The sequence below is a fragment of the Narcine bancroftii genome, chromosome 3 (assembly GCF_036971445.1).
Source record: "Narcine bancroftii isolate sNarBan1 chromosome 3, sNarBan1.hap1, whole genome shotgun sequence".
NCBI lineage: Eukaryota > Metazoa > Chordata > Chondrichthyes > Torpediniformes > Narcinidae > Narcine > Narcine bancroftii.
The window spans coordinates 246565300-246579021 of record NC_091471.1 but is presented as its reverse complement, the minus strand read 5'-3'; the positions used below and the strand labels follow the sequence as shown (position 1 = coordinate 246579021).

Here is a 13722-nt window from a genome sequence, read left to right as displayed (position 1 = left end):
TTGGCAAATCGCCCCAGTTGTCCGAATGAAGTATTGCCCTCTGTGGACACAGGTAACTGGTCAAAACTTTGATTTTGAATGGTCCAAAGACAGAGAGAGAGAGAGAGAGAGAGAGAGAGAGAAAGAGATTGTTAAATTAATCACCCTTCTGGAGTAAAAAGCGATTACTATAGACAACACTTTCCTTATTCTAAATATATCCTAATTTCAAAGTATCATCTTCCAAAGCATGAGCTGCAATATCCCAAATTTAGATCTCTTTAATCCAATAAATCAAACTCTGTGACTTTTACTTCATGTAGTTTTAATCTATTGATAGAACAGATAAACATAGCTTCACAACCAGACTTTCATAACAGTGAATAACAAAACATTTACTGTATAATACAGATACAAAGATATATAGAGACTCAAAAACTTAAAGAGATAACAAAAATTCAAAGAAAAATTTCTTGTGTTCATGCTTCCTTCACATCTTGTAGAATGAGAGCAAGCCATTAGCCAGGGCAGATATTACAACATGTTACATCATAGACACCATGATAACACTACAAATAATAGTTCTCTTAAAGAGACAGACACAAAATTAAGAATCGAAAACACAAGGTTTTAACCTTTACGATTACAGCTTAACACCGAATAAATTTGTAGAGAATTTTAAAAATCAGAATATATGGTCATGAACGTGACACGAAATTCATTATTTTGAGGCATGCAAACTTTTATATAAAACATCTTACAAAATAAATAATGCACGAAAAAGAAAAAAAAGCAAAGGTAGTGGTTCATTGATCATTCAGGAATCTGACGGCAGAGGGGAAGAAGCTGTCCTTGTGCCGCTGGGTGTTCATTTACAGGCTCCTGTACCTTTTTCCCCCGATGGTAGTAGAGTGAAGGGGGTGCGGCCTGGGTGGTGGGGGGGCCTTGAGCATAGAGGCTGCTTTCTTGAGGCACCGCCTCTTGTAGATGTCCTCGACAGAGCAAAGACTGGTCCCTGTGATGTCATAGGCCAATTTCACAACTCCCTGTCGTCTTTTCCTGTCCTGTGCATTGGCACCTCCATACCAGACAGTGTTGCAACCAGTCAGAATGCTCTCCTTGGTACACCCATGGAGGTTTCCAAGAGTCTTCAGTGACCTACCGAATCTCCTCAAACTCTTTACAAATTATCTGCTCTGTCGTGTGAATTAACAGAGAAGAGAAATGAATCAATGGTTGAGTCATCAAAACAATTTTCTTCTGCACTCCCCTACCTGTCAGCACTGAACTAAAAGTGGTTCAGCACAAAGAAAGAGGTTTCCTTTCGAACGTACATCAAGATGCGCCTTCATCTCCTCACCGGGGTCCCAACCCTGTTCACCAGTACCTGATACCATGTGTCGATCCTGCTGTGTTCCTTTGTCTTGTGGGATACTGTGTCATTTTAATGAGAGACGGGGTGGGTTCGGGCGGGGGGGGGGACACCTCAGTTTACAAGTTCTGTGCTGGAAGTGTGTGGCTAAGCTGAAATTCATCCTGCACCATTTTAAAGTTTCTTGGTATTGGCTTTGATTTCTCATCAGAATGTCACAGAAACAAGACAGCCCCAGACCTTGCCCTGTCCTTAACATTTGTGAATTGGAAATGTTGTTGACATCATATTATGAATTCGCTTTCCTGGAAGCAAAATAAACCGCTTCCAAATCAAGTCGTCCCCTTTATTTGTTGTTTATACCATAACTACTAATGCAATGCACGATAAAGATGAGATTTCTCCAGGAGCAGATTTACATAAATAGGAGTTAAATATTAAGTCATAACACAATACAAATCCATAATATAGTATGTTCTAGGAATTAAGGAGCCTGATGGCTTGGGGGGAGAAACTGTTGCACAATCTGGACAAGTGGGCCCGAGCACTACAGTACCTCCATCCAGGTGGCAGAAGGGAGAAAGGTTTACAAGAGGGGGTGTGAATAGTCCTTCGCAATGTTCGCAATGTTATTTGCCTTCCACACGCATGCATCGTGTGTTGTAGATGTCCATCATGGTTGGAAGGGAGACCCCAATAATCTTCTCCGCTGATTCCGCAGGGTCTTTCGGTGTGAGATGGGACTGGTTCCAAACCAGGCGGTGATGCAGTTGCACAGGATGCCCTCAATACATCCTCTGTAGGACGTAGTGAGGACAGAAGGTGGGAGAGGAGCTTTGGCAGGGAGTAGAGGCGCTGCTGGGCTTTCTTGGGCTATGGAGCTGGTTTTGAGGGACCGGGTGAGATTCTCCGCCAAGGGCCCACCAAGACCTCGACGGTAGATGGTCAGTATTCAACAGCCTTCAGGAACTCACAGGCTAGTCTGCTGCCTTCGTGTATGGCTGCTACGGTTCGTATTTGTGGATTATGCCCAGTAAGAGCGCCCCTGGTGAGATTTTTTTTTCATGGGATGTGACGATCATTGGTAAGGCTGCCATTTATTGCCCCTCCCTAACTACTCTTGAGAAAATAGCAATGAGAAGTTCCCTTTCTTCACCCGTGGAATGAATGGTCCCACGGTACTGCCGGCAGTTCCAGGATTTAAATCCAACAACAATGAAGGAACAGTGAGACGCATCCAAACCGGAATAGTGGGAGATTTACGGTGGTAGGTGCTCCCACAGACTTGGAGCCTGAAAAGTATGCTGGAATTGGGTGGTGGGAGAAATATAATCAGGGAATTCCACCACCAAGATTCAGTCAGAGAAGAGTTAAATATAGCGGCAGAATGAAAACATGAATCATCTTTTTTAAGAAAGTTATTAACATTAAATGTTTAAGAAACTCGTCTTCTTTAGACCCAAGTAACTAAAACCTTCACTGAAATCTGAGGATCCCACATGGAAAGGAAAAATTTGGATGGCTTTCTGCCACTTGAGTGGGACAGCTATAGATTTCTGAGCACAGATTGTGAATTGTTCCACCCGTTAAAGAGTTATTGGCATTACTAAAATTTAGACAACAGGAGACCCTTCGGCCAATCATGTCCAAGCCAGCACAGCACCAACAGGGAAACAAGTCACAATAGCAGGATAAATTATTGGGGAAATTGTTTTAAACATGGATAACTGGGCCCAACGTATCATCTGAAATCACTCATTCTTCTCATCTTCAAGAAATACAGACCCAAACCTTTTAGCCTCTCTTGGTAGGACGATCCTACTCTGCCAGGAATTCTCCTGATGAATCTCCTTTGGATTTCCACCAGTGCTGCAACGTCCTTTTGATAGGTGAATGGCCCAAAGATGTGGACTCATTCAAATGGATTGCAACCTCAGGGTCACCTCATCCAGGCACCAAAGAACACGCAAGCTTGACCAACCCTTCGCTTGTTCTACTCTTGTTCAAAGGGACGTCTTCCCAAACTCTGTTGGCAGTGCCCTAACCTGCATTGCCCCTGTGTTCGCTGCCTTCTGCTGGCTCACACCAAACGAGCATGACCCTTGACCCTCTTCTCCTTATATTTGTGACCTCTTTCAAGAAGTAGTCCTTGGAGCCCTTGACATGGATTCCAGACCCTAAAAAGCCAGGAAACTTCGTCCTTACCACCGCCCTATCACTGAACTCTCTAGGACCTTGGCCCTCTTGCATTTCCAGCTCTTGCCCATCTCTAAATTCAATTGTTCCATCTCAAGCAGTTGTGCCTTCACCTAAGGAGGCCCTAACTTTTGGAATTTCCTCTGTAATCTCTCCTGCTCCAAGATGCATCTTGAGTTTCACCTTTCTGTCCAAACCTTTGATCTTCTAATCTATTATCTCCTCACATTTTCCTTGATAAGATTCCTTTGAAGAAACTTGGGCATCTCATCTTACTCAAGGAGCGTCTTCGTTGGAAGCTGTTGTTGAATCATGTGGAAGTACATTCAATAGAAGCAGAAGATTGGAATGAAGAAGGCCCTTCATTCCCCAGTCTGTGGCGGTCCTTGACAGAACTACCCCAGCTCCAATCTCCTGTAGGCATAGTTGCATCATGGGAGCATTGACTAGTTCCTCCTGCAGCTACCATTGAGTGGATGGCCGCTGCCTCCATGACTCCCTTCCCACCGATCATCCCCCTTGACACCTACCCCTGTAACGTCTGGAGGTGTTCCATGGGCGTTCACACGTCCTCCCTCACCACCACCCCAAACAGTCCTTCCAAGAGGAGCAACATTCCACTTCTGAACCTGCAGGGGTTGTCTACTGCATCAGGTGCTCCCGTTGTGGTTTCCTCTATGCTGGAGACTCTGGGCTCAGACTGGGAGATTGCTTTGTTGAGCACCTTGGCTCTCTCTGCCGCAAAAGCGTGGATCTCCCAGTTCAATTCCCCATCACATTCCCCTGCTGACATGTCTGTCCATGGTCTCATTCACAGCCAGACTGAGACCACCCGCAAATTGGAGGAACAACACCTCATCTTCCGTCTGGGCACCTTCCAATTAGATGACATTAATATATACTTCCCTGGTTTCTGTTAACCCCTCTTTCCCACCCCCCCTTCTTCTTTCCCCCAGCTCTCTCTCTCTCTGTCGCTGTCTGTTCCTCATTCTCTCTCTCTCTCTTCCCCCCACCACCCTTTTCCCTCTGTCTCCCTTCACAGAGCTAAAATCAATTCTTACCTCTCCTCTTATCATATCCAATTAACACCTTTTGTTGGTCTGGACACCTCCCCCTCTCATTTGTCAGTCTTTAGTCTGACGCCTTCCTGTTCTTTGCTTATACCTTGAAGAAGGGCTCAGGCCCGAAATGTCAGTGATATGAATTCCCTCCTTTGGACACTGAGTTCCTCCTGCATTTCTGGGTGTTTTTACATCATCTTGTGGAGCAAGCAACAACTAAGTGAGATGGCGTTGATTTTCATGCACTGATAATATTCCAAATGCTTGCAGAAGAATTGCTTTTCTTATTCTCTATACTAATTTATTGAAAGGCACAGTGAGTCACTCAGTTTCTCACAATTTGGCAAGACATTCCATAAGTCCAGATCCCATGTTAGGGAGCTTGAGCTGCAGTTGGATGAACTGAGGATCATAAGGGAAGCAGAGGCAGTGATAGAGAAGAGTTACAGGGAGACAGTCACCCCTAGAAGGCAGGAATCAGGGAATTGGGTGACTGTGAGGAAAGGAGGGAGAGTGCCTGTGCAGAGTACCCCCGTGGAAGTGCCACTCAGCAACATGTATTCGGCATTGGATACTGCTGGGGGGAACAGCCTATCAGGGACGAGTCGTGGGGGTCAGGTCTCTGGCACAGGGGCTGCCCCTGAGGTTCAGAAGGGAAGGAGGGATAAGAACAGGATACTTGTAGTTGGGGACTCGTTAGTCAGAGGGACAGATAGAAGGTTTGTGGGTCGAGATCGGGGATCCAGGTTGGTCTGTTGCCTCCCTGGTGCCAGGGTCAGGGATATCTCTGATCGAGTTCATAGCATTCTGCAAGGGGAAGGAGAACAGCCAGAAGTCGTGGTCCATGTGGGGACCAATGACTTAGTTAGAAGTGGGGATGAGGTCCTGAAACAGGATTATGTGGAATTAGGTAGGAAGTTATATGGTTAATAGCTAGGGATGGTCTTGTGGGTGATAATGTGAAGCCCTTGGCTTTTAATGATGGAATTATTTATTGGAATGCCCCTGCTCACTCCAGTATATAAAGCTCACCTGGGGAATTAGTCCCATTAAAAGGCTGTGACTGACTCTCTGCCACGCAGCCTGAAATAGAACCTTTACCGTTCTCTGCAACTTTAAACGTCGGGTTGGCTAGTTTGCTGGTCTTTTTAATTCCAAAAGTTATTCTTCCCAGAGTTGGGTGAAGGCCACATCCCGGCTGAAGCCCAGTTGAGTAATGGACAGCTCTCTCTTCAGTTAGCGTTGCAGTTTGGTATCGGGATCGATAAGTGTGATCATAGCTTGTTGCCTACTCAAATCCCCATGGCATTCGAAACCTGCCGCACCAAAGGAGGCCTTCCAGCCAAGCTGTGCGCATGTACGTGTGCACACATGTGCATGCACACAATTTGTAACCAGCACACAAAGGAAATTAATGTGCGTAGCAAAGGTTAGTTACCTAAAATAAAATCTTAACTAAATATGTTACTTTGTAGAATGCAATCAGACTTGTATTATATTAAAACATGCCTATACAGCTTTATTAGCCATGAGAGATAGGATGGGCCAAAATTATCCTGAACCAATTTCAAGTTTACATTTGCACAAGCATTCAGGGTGCACAGACTTTTGTCATGGGAAAAAAAAAATTGCTCAGCATTTTTGCACACAATGACTACTAAAAATTAGAGGGAACGTTGCTGTCAGTCTGTTATGTCCATGCCAGCTAAACAACTACAGTATTACCCTCAGTATCCAGCATCTGTGGTAGATGCCGGATAAGTGAATTTTCCGGTTGCCTGAGATTGTGTTGTGTGTGGAATGGTGAGGTGCACCAATTTTAAATTTCCATGTTTTTTGCCAATTTATTTTCCTTGATTTTTTTTTGCCAGAAGCTGCCGGTAGTTGCTTTAATTCTGGATAACAGGGGTTTTACTCCATTGAGGCAAATGCTGTTGGATTGAAGGTCCCAGCCCATTCTCTGGTGTTTTTCAAATGTATTAACCTCCAGAACATTTTCAGACAATAAATTCCAGATGCACAGCACAATCCCAAAAAAAACCCTCAGCTCTCCTACCTGTCTTCCTTTAATCTGTGAAACATAATTGAGAATCTACGAAGTTCTCAACCTTTTTCGGTCTAAGGCCCACCTGGCTTCCGGCCTAACATGCCATGGCCCACTAGTTTTTTTTCAAGTGTAAGAAACTCATCTTTCCAATTTCAAGTATTTTATTTATCAGTAACATTTTTAAAGGTGAAGAAAGCGTGGTTCTCCAGTGAGCAATGACCCACTGGCTGAGAACCACCTTGTCTGAGGCCCTTTCTGTTTATTGATCCCTTGCAGTTTTGCACATCTTGGTTGAATCTCCTGTCAGCCATTGCCGCTCTGAAGAAAATTGCCTGCTTTGCCAACTCCCCCCCACCCCCCGGAACTAAACTTCCCAAATCCTGTGTACGCATCTTTCTTACTGTTGCACCCTAGGTTCAGTGTAGCAAGCAGAGCATGCACTGAGGACGTTTCTAAAGGATCAATCTAAAATCAAATTCTGATCATAGGTTTGTAGCCATTCTCAATGGGGGCTGTATGACCACCCTAGGGCACATTTAACGGTGAGCCACAGACTGAAATCATAAAATATTTTTAATGGTTTTTTTTTTAATGTAGGAGAGAATTATGGAACTAAACTTTACTGCTTCACAGGGAAGGGGAGCCTATAAACTTTGATCAGAGTCCTAAGGGGCCATTGCCAAAAATGAGGAAGGCTAATAGTGATCAATTCCCTCAAGTGCAAGGATAATATGTTTTTGGATGCTATTCAAATTCAGCGACCCACAGAAATTCATCTTCATTTTATGTTTGCTTCATGTGAGCGTTCAACTTAGCATCTCTACAACAGAATCGTTCCCTCTGGGAAAATCACAATGCCTTACCAGAGCCAGCCTCCAGTTCAAATTGAATTGAGGGAAGTACTTTGCAGTTTGAAAGCATTGTTTTTGGTCAGGTTTTTTTAAATTCATTCATGGGCTGGAAGCATTGCTGATAAGGCCAGGGAAAATGCACTTCGAACATAGAAGGGTACAGCACAAGAGCAGGCCTTTTGGGGGGGGTGAGATGCGGCCCCTCCTGAGGGCCACAGCTCGTTTTAGGGAGGCTGCAGACTGAAATCATCAGATGCAGGTAGACCCCGACTGACAATGGGGTTCGATTCCAGGACTCACCGTCGTAGGTTGAAATTATCGCGTTGGAATCAGGTGGAAAAACTGCGAGATTTGCCTAGAAATGCAAGATTTTCCCAAAAGAAAGAGAGAGATTTTGCCGAAAAAGGCGAGATTTCACCAAAAACCGCAAGAGCAGAACCATCGTTACTTTGAAATATTGTACGTTGGGACATCGTAAGTAGGGAGTCTAGCTGTGCTTAATGTTTTTTTATGTAGACAGTAGGCGAGAAGTACATAAAAACCAACTAAATCTAATGGCTTCACTTTGTGCTGATTCCTAAGGGGGGCCACAACAAAATATAAGCTGGTCTATGTGATGAAGGTGCTCCTGAGAGAGGATAACTGCCCATTGTCAAAGGAAAATAATGATATATTTCCAAGTTTGGATGATTGACACATGGAAGGGAAGGTGTAGACTGGTGTTCCCTTCAGTTTGCTTACCTACTTCGAAGTGGCTGAGATCACGGGTTTTGTAGGTGACGTTAACTCGATCTTACTGCAAATTAATTGCATGTCGCATTACAATCAAGTTCAATCCCACTTCCGTGCAGATATTTGGTTTGGCACCATCCCCCCGGGCATCCTGGGGATGGTGCTAGGAGTTTATTACCATGGCTTAACTTAAGTCTGCGGCTTTGGCCGGCTCACAAGAGCCTTGAGAAAACAAACACCTCCATATTGGAGAAAAACCAGACCAGTTAAGAGTTGATTCGAATGCTCGCGCCATTGGCTCCTCAGTGAAGTGGGTTTGAAGGACTGGTTGATGTGACAAACCAGCTCTGCTTTTTTTTTAACCGTAAGCTGCTGTGCATTAACATGTGAACATTCTGCTCTGTTTTAACCCCACAGCCTTCCTGTCACTAACTGGTTGTATTCTTTTTCCAGCGGTCGCATTCATTATAAGGATATGTACAGTTTATTGCGTGTTATCTCGCCCCCTCTGGGCTTAGGCAAGAAATGTCCTCATAGGGTGGCCTGCAAGGTTTGATTTCCACTAAGCTACCGGCCTCGGCATCAATGAATGCGTGTGCTTCCTCCTTGTTTTGCATTTCTCGGAGTAGAATGTACAGGAAAATGCAGCCGGCTAAACAATCCAGCATGGAAGTTGCACTTAACTACCTCAGCCATTGCTGCTTGTTTGAACCAAAACCACTTGGCATCTTGGGTTTAATTGTGTTCATTGCCTTAGGGGACAGAAACTGCATTGACAAAGACTGCATCTCCTCACAACAGGTTTCTCATCAAAGACGAATCTCTCTGTGCTCCTATGCAATAGTTAGACATTGCATAAGGATTGGGTAAATTTCAGTGATTGACAGACCCGTAAAGAATAACCTTGTAATTTTTTTTTTGTTTTTGTTTTGTTTGTTTCTTTCCATATTTTTTTTATCCTTTCTGTTCGTCGCGGATGCCAACTTCTTTATTGCCTCATTTCCGCTGCAAAGTGGCCGCATCAGTTACACTGATATGTATGAGATGTTGAGGCACATGTCTCCGCCTTTAGGCCTGGGGAAGAAATGCCCTACGCAAGTTGCTTATAAGGTAGAAATGTGTCCTTAGTGTTCAGTGTGGTGGAGAAGCTCTGTGACCTTTGAACTGTTAGGGTCAGGGTTCGTGCAGTCCAAATGAAGTGGGAGGAGTCAGGGAAGGGGGTGCTAATAAATGCAATCTACCTGGTAGTTCATGCAACTAAAATCAACCCAATCCAGGAGCCAGCCATTTACTTCATCAGTACAGTTAAATTTAAAACTTGACCCCTATCCATAAAATATTTTGATTTTCAAATATTGATTAAACAGTTGGATACTGGGGCCAAATAAATCTTGTCCTTTGCTGTTAAGAATTAATAAATATTGGTACATCAAACAGAGGCAAACTTTCCCCCAATTCATCTGATACCCTCCCATCTCTCGCTCCCTCCCTCCCTTCCAGTCAGTTTTCCATTGCCTTGCCTGAAATTCTAAAAAAGCCCCTTGTCAATAAATGTTGGATTATCTTACAAGAGGTGTCTAGTCAACGTGAAAGTGGGAAGAGTAGCCAAATCCCTCAGGGCTTTGCTGATCCATTTTGGGACCCCACTCCTTCTCTCAGGCTGAGGCCAATCCAGTGAGGGTCTCCCTGGCAACGCCAGCATTTATTGCTCATCCCTCATTACCCCTGAGCAGATAAGATGCAATCATATTGGTGTCTCAAGCCATATATGGGCCAAATGAGAGAGTGACATTAATGAAGGAGATGGATACTCTAGCAGTGTCACACATTCACTATAACTGAGACAGTTCAATTATTTCAAGTTAAAAACCCCAGCTGCCATGGGGAATTTCGAACTCGATGGTCCAGAAGTCAGCTTGCAGTTCCAGTAATGTAACAGCTGGGGCTGTTGAATTTTACAACAGTTCAGGGGATGTGAGTGCTGAATAAATTTGGCCCACATATTTCTTCCCCAAACTTTCTTGTTCTTCCCCAAGCACATATACCGTGCGTACTTTTATTAAAAAAAACACACGCCCATTTTATAGGGCATTTGCTGTCAAGGCCACAATTTATCACCCAACCTTCATTGTCTGCAAGAACTGTCTTCTTCCACGGCTACACTCCCATGTTAAGCAGGGGTTCCCACCAACAATGTAGGGATAGTGCTGCATCTTCATGTTAGATCATGAATAACACCAGACAAAAAAAAGTTTTCAAAAGATTTGCTTCCTGAAAAAAAATTGGGGATTATGATAAACAACTTCAAGGTAAACACAAAGATCATTTCAGATTTGCTGAATCATGTAGCAAGTTGGGGAAACATTAAATTAAATATTATTGAAGATGGATTCCAGTTGCCCTGATCCCGCTTTTCCAGGGTCGCAATGTCCCGGTGAAACCTTTCACCGTGGTCGTCACCGACCGCACCAAGATCACCAGAGAAGATGTCCAAGTGCGAAGGCAGAAAATGAATTTTCAATGACACGTTGCACTTCACGCTTGAAGTAGACTTAAAATATGACAGGAAATCACAAAAATAGATTATATCTAAAAAATGGTACATGATAGGAAAATCTACAGGCTATTTTTGTGATCAGCAGCCCAAAATTCATAAAATACACCCAAAAGTATTCAGGAAGCAAAGTCTTTGTTGTCCAGTTTAATCATAACAATTCAGCAGGTGTCACATTTACTGTAGAGACAGTTTAATTACCCCAATTGCCATGGTGGGATTTGAACTCAGTGGTTCCTTGATGTCAATTGGCTGGCCATTGGATGCTAGACTAGACACAAGGGTTGGCAAATGACTTGGCTGACGTCAAAGGTGACACTGAACCTGCCTTGAGTAACAATGCATGGCCCAGAATGGCTAAAATCATAGCTTTTTTCATTACTCCTTGATCTAACTTCTACTCCAGTTGTGATCACCAAAGCAAGGGTAGTCCCTGATCACAGTACTATGATCGTCTGTGCAGTTGCTTACTGGGCTTAGAGCAGAGATTCTCAACCTTTTTCTTTCCCACTCACATACCACCTTAAGTAATCCCATACTAACCACAGAATAGGTGTTCTGTGGTTAGTATGGGATTACTTAAGGTGGTTTGTGAGTGGGAAGGAGAAAGGTTGAGAATCACAGGCCCAGATGAAATCCTTATCCCCTTATCTTCCTCCACTGCGAATCCTGCCCAAGTTCCAAGCTGCTTGCATACCCACGAGTCACAACCTTGGAATAATCTCCTCTGCGGCCATGCCCATTTAGAATGTGTCGCTGGTTCATCACAGTCGGCCAGAAGTCCAGAGAGCAGGGTTAACATAGTTGTTGACCCCAATTCACCCCCCCCCCACAAGAGATTTAGAGAGAGACCCAGAAAGGCCACAAGGTCCGGAAATAGCAACATTTACACCATTTCTGAATTCCATATGTTTAAAAAAATTCAGCTTAAATCCAGCCCTCTTTAGCTCGGCAAAATCTCAATTGGGAAGGAGGGGAAATACCATTTTTTTTAAAATGGATCCAAACAATACTTTAAAAAAAAAGATATTTAACTAAATAAAGTTGTTTAATGAAAAGCACACTCCCCTTCCTGTGGGTTGCATGACTTATGTTTGTGTGTTTCAGCGAGGGCAGGTCAATTTCTCTTCAGGTATATAGGCCAAAGGAAAGCAACAGATACTCTTCAAGTTCACCTCGGAACGTTTAGCTCTTACTAACTTTTCTAGCTTTTACCTATTTTCTTTCTGTCAATGCAGTTCTAACCTGTATTGGTCCCTTTTATTCCCTCCTACACACCTAGTTAATCATGAATGCTTCCTCGTCATCCTGCATGCTGGGGTGCAAGGTGTGCCAACCTTGATACACAGGCCATAACACCCAACGCCACATTGGCAACATTTTAAAATTGCATCCCAGCAAGTTGTCCACATCATGAGATATTTCACGCCAAGATCGGGTTCGTGTATTTCAATTGCAAGCTCTATGAGTTTACCGAAATGCTGGAATCTCCATTATTCCAGTAGTGAAAATGAGAGCAGAGGCCTTATTAGATATCTTAATGTTGGCAAAACATTGCACCTCTTGTGATGCTTGAATTCTCCACTTAAAATATCCATTAATCCATGATTTCCCTCTCTTTTCCAGCCCATGGATAATCTTTCTTTTCTGTTTCTTCTCCTTTCCCAACCTTCCTTATCCTTAAGGCAACACAAATGCCTAGTTTTTAATCAGCATGGATTGGTAATGAAGACAGCTTTATAATCCCATCTATCATGCCTTTGATAGGATCAGGCCAGCAAAGTTGAGGGTGTTCCCTTTCTGGCAGTGAAACTTCTGTGGGGTTTCTTGCTGCCTGGTTTCCATCCATCTCTTGTTCCCCTATTTTCAGGCCCTCCCTTCACTTCTATGCAGTGGGTGATCTCAAGAAAGGAAGCCATTCGCCCAATGTTAGCACCCAAAATTGCTGGAGGAACTCCGCAGCGTCCACTGGCGGCAAAGATGTATACCCAAAGTTTAGCCCTTGACCCCTTCACCTTGACGACGGGCTCAGACCCAAAACGTTGGGCATACATCTTTGCCTCCGATGGACGCTGACTTCCTCCAGCAATTTAAAAAAAATTTAGCTAAGAGCCCCTTCCGGCCCACGAGCCCGTGCTGCCCAAATACCCCAATTATCCTGCCATCCATGTGTGTTTTGAAAGGTGGGAGGAAGCCAGAGGGCCTGGAGGAAACCCACGCAGGTCACGGGAAGAACCTTACAGACAGCGCCAGATTCGAACCCGGGTTGCTGCCTCTATAACAGCATTGCAATAACGGCTTCGCTAACCATGTATTAACGACTACCACAGTGCCTGGAGACTTGTTTCACTCCATTTACCCAAGAAGTCCATGTCAACTGACTCAAAAATTCCCCTTTAGATGGGTTGATGTACAGGGGAAGCCAGTACATTTTAGATATAAAAAATATCCTGGAGGTCATATCAGTTTGGAGAACATCTTACACCCTTTATTTCTCTAATAGTTGTTTAAGTTTCTCACAGTTCGGTGGGCAGCAACCTCCTTTGAAGAAGACCTCAGAGCCCACCTCACTGACAAAAGACAAAGGAGGAAAAACCCAACACCCAACCCCAACCAACCAATTTTCCCCTGCAACCGCTGCAACCGTGTCTGCCTGTCCCGCATCGGACTTGTCAGCCACAAACGAGCCTGCAGCTGACGTGGACATTTACCCCCTCCATAAATCTTCGTCCGCGAAGCCAAGCCAAAGAAAGAATATTGTGTTGATTATTAAGTGGCGATGGGGTAGGGCATGTGACTCATTTGAAGAGTGGAGGAGAGTGTGATGATCCCCCCCCGGAGAGATTTTTACTCCATCCTTTGTCTGATGACCCGCCCCACCCCACCCCAACCCGGAGGAGATGATTTAAGTCAGTAATTGGTTAATGAGC

General features: G+C 44.2%; 1 protein-coding gene across 1 annotated transcript in view; it reads left to right on the top strand.

The window, feature by feature from the left end:
- LOC138758466 (voltage-dependent P/Q-type calcium channel subunit alpha-1A-like) overlaps window positions 1–13722 on the top strand; it is a 371903-nt gene that overhangs the window by 295352 nt on the left and 62829 nt on the right. The window contains exon 36 of the mRNA XM_069927418.1: window positions 9252–9348. Coding sequence (XP_069783519.1) covers window positions 9252–9348 — 97 coding nt within the window. The remainder of the gene's footprint in view (window positions 1–9251; window positions 9349–13722) is intronic.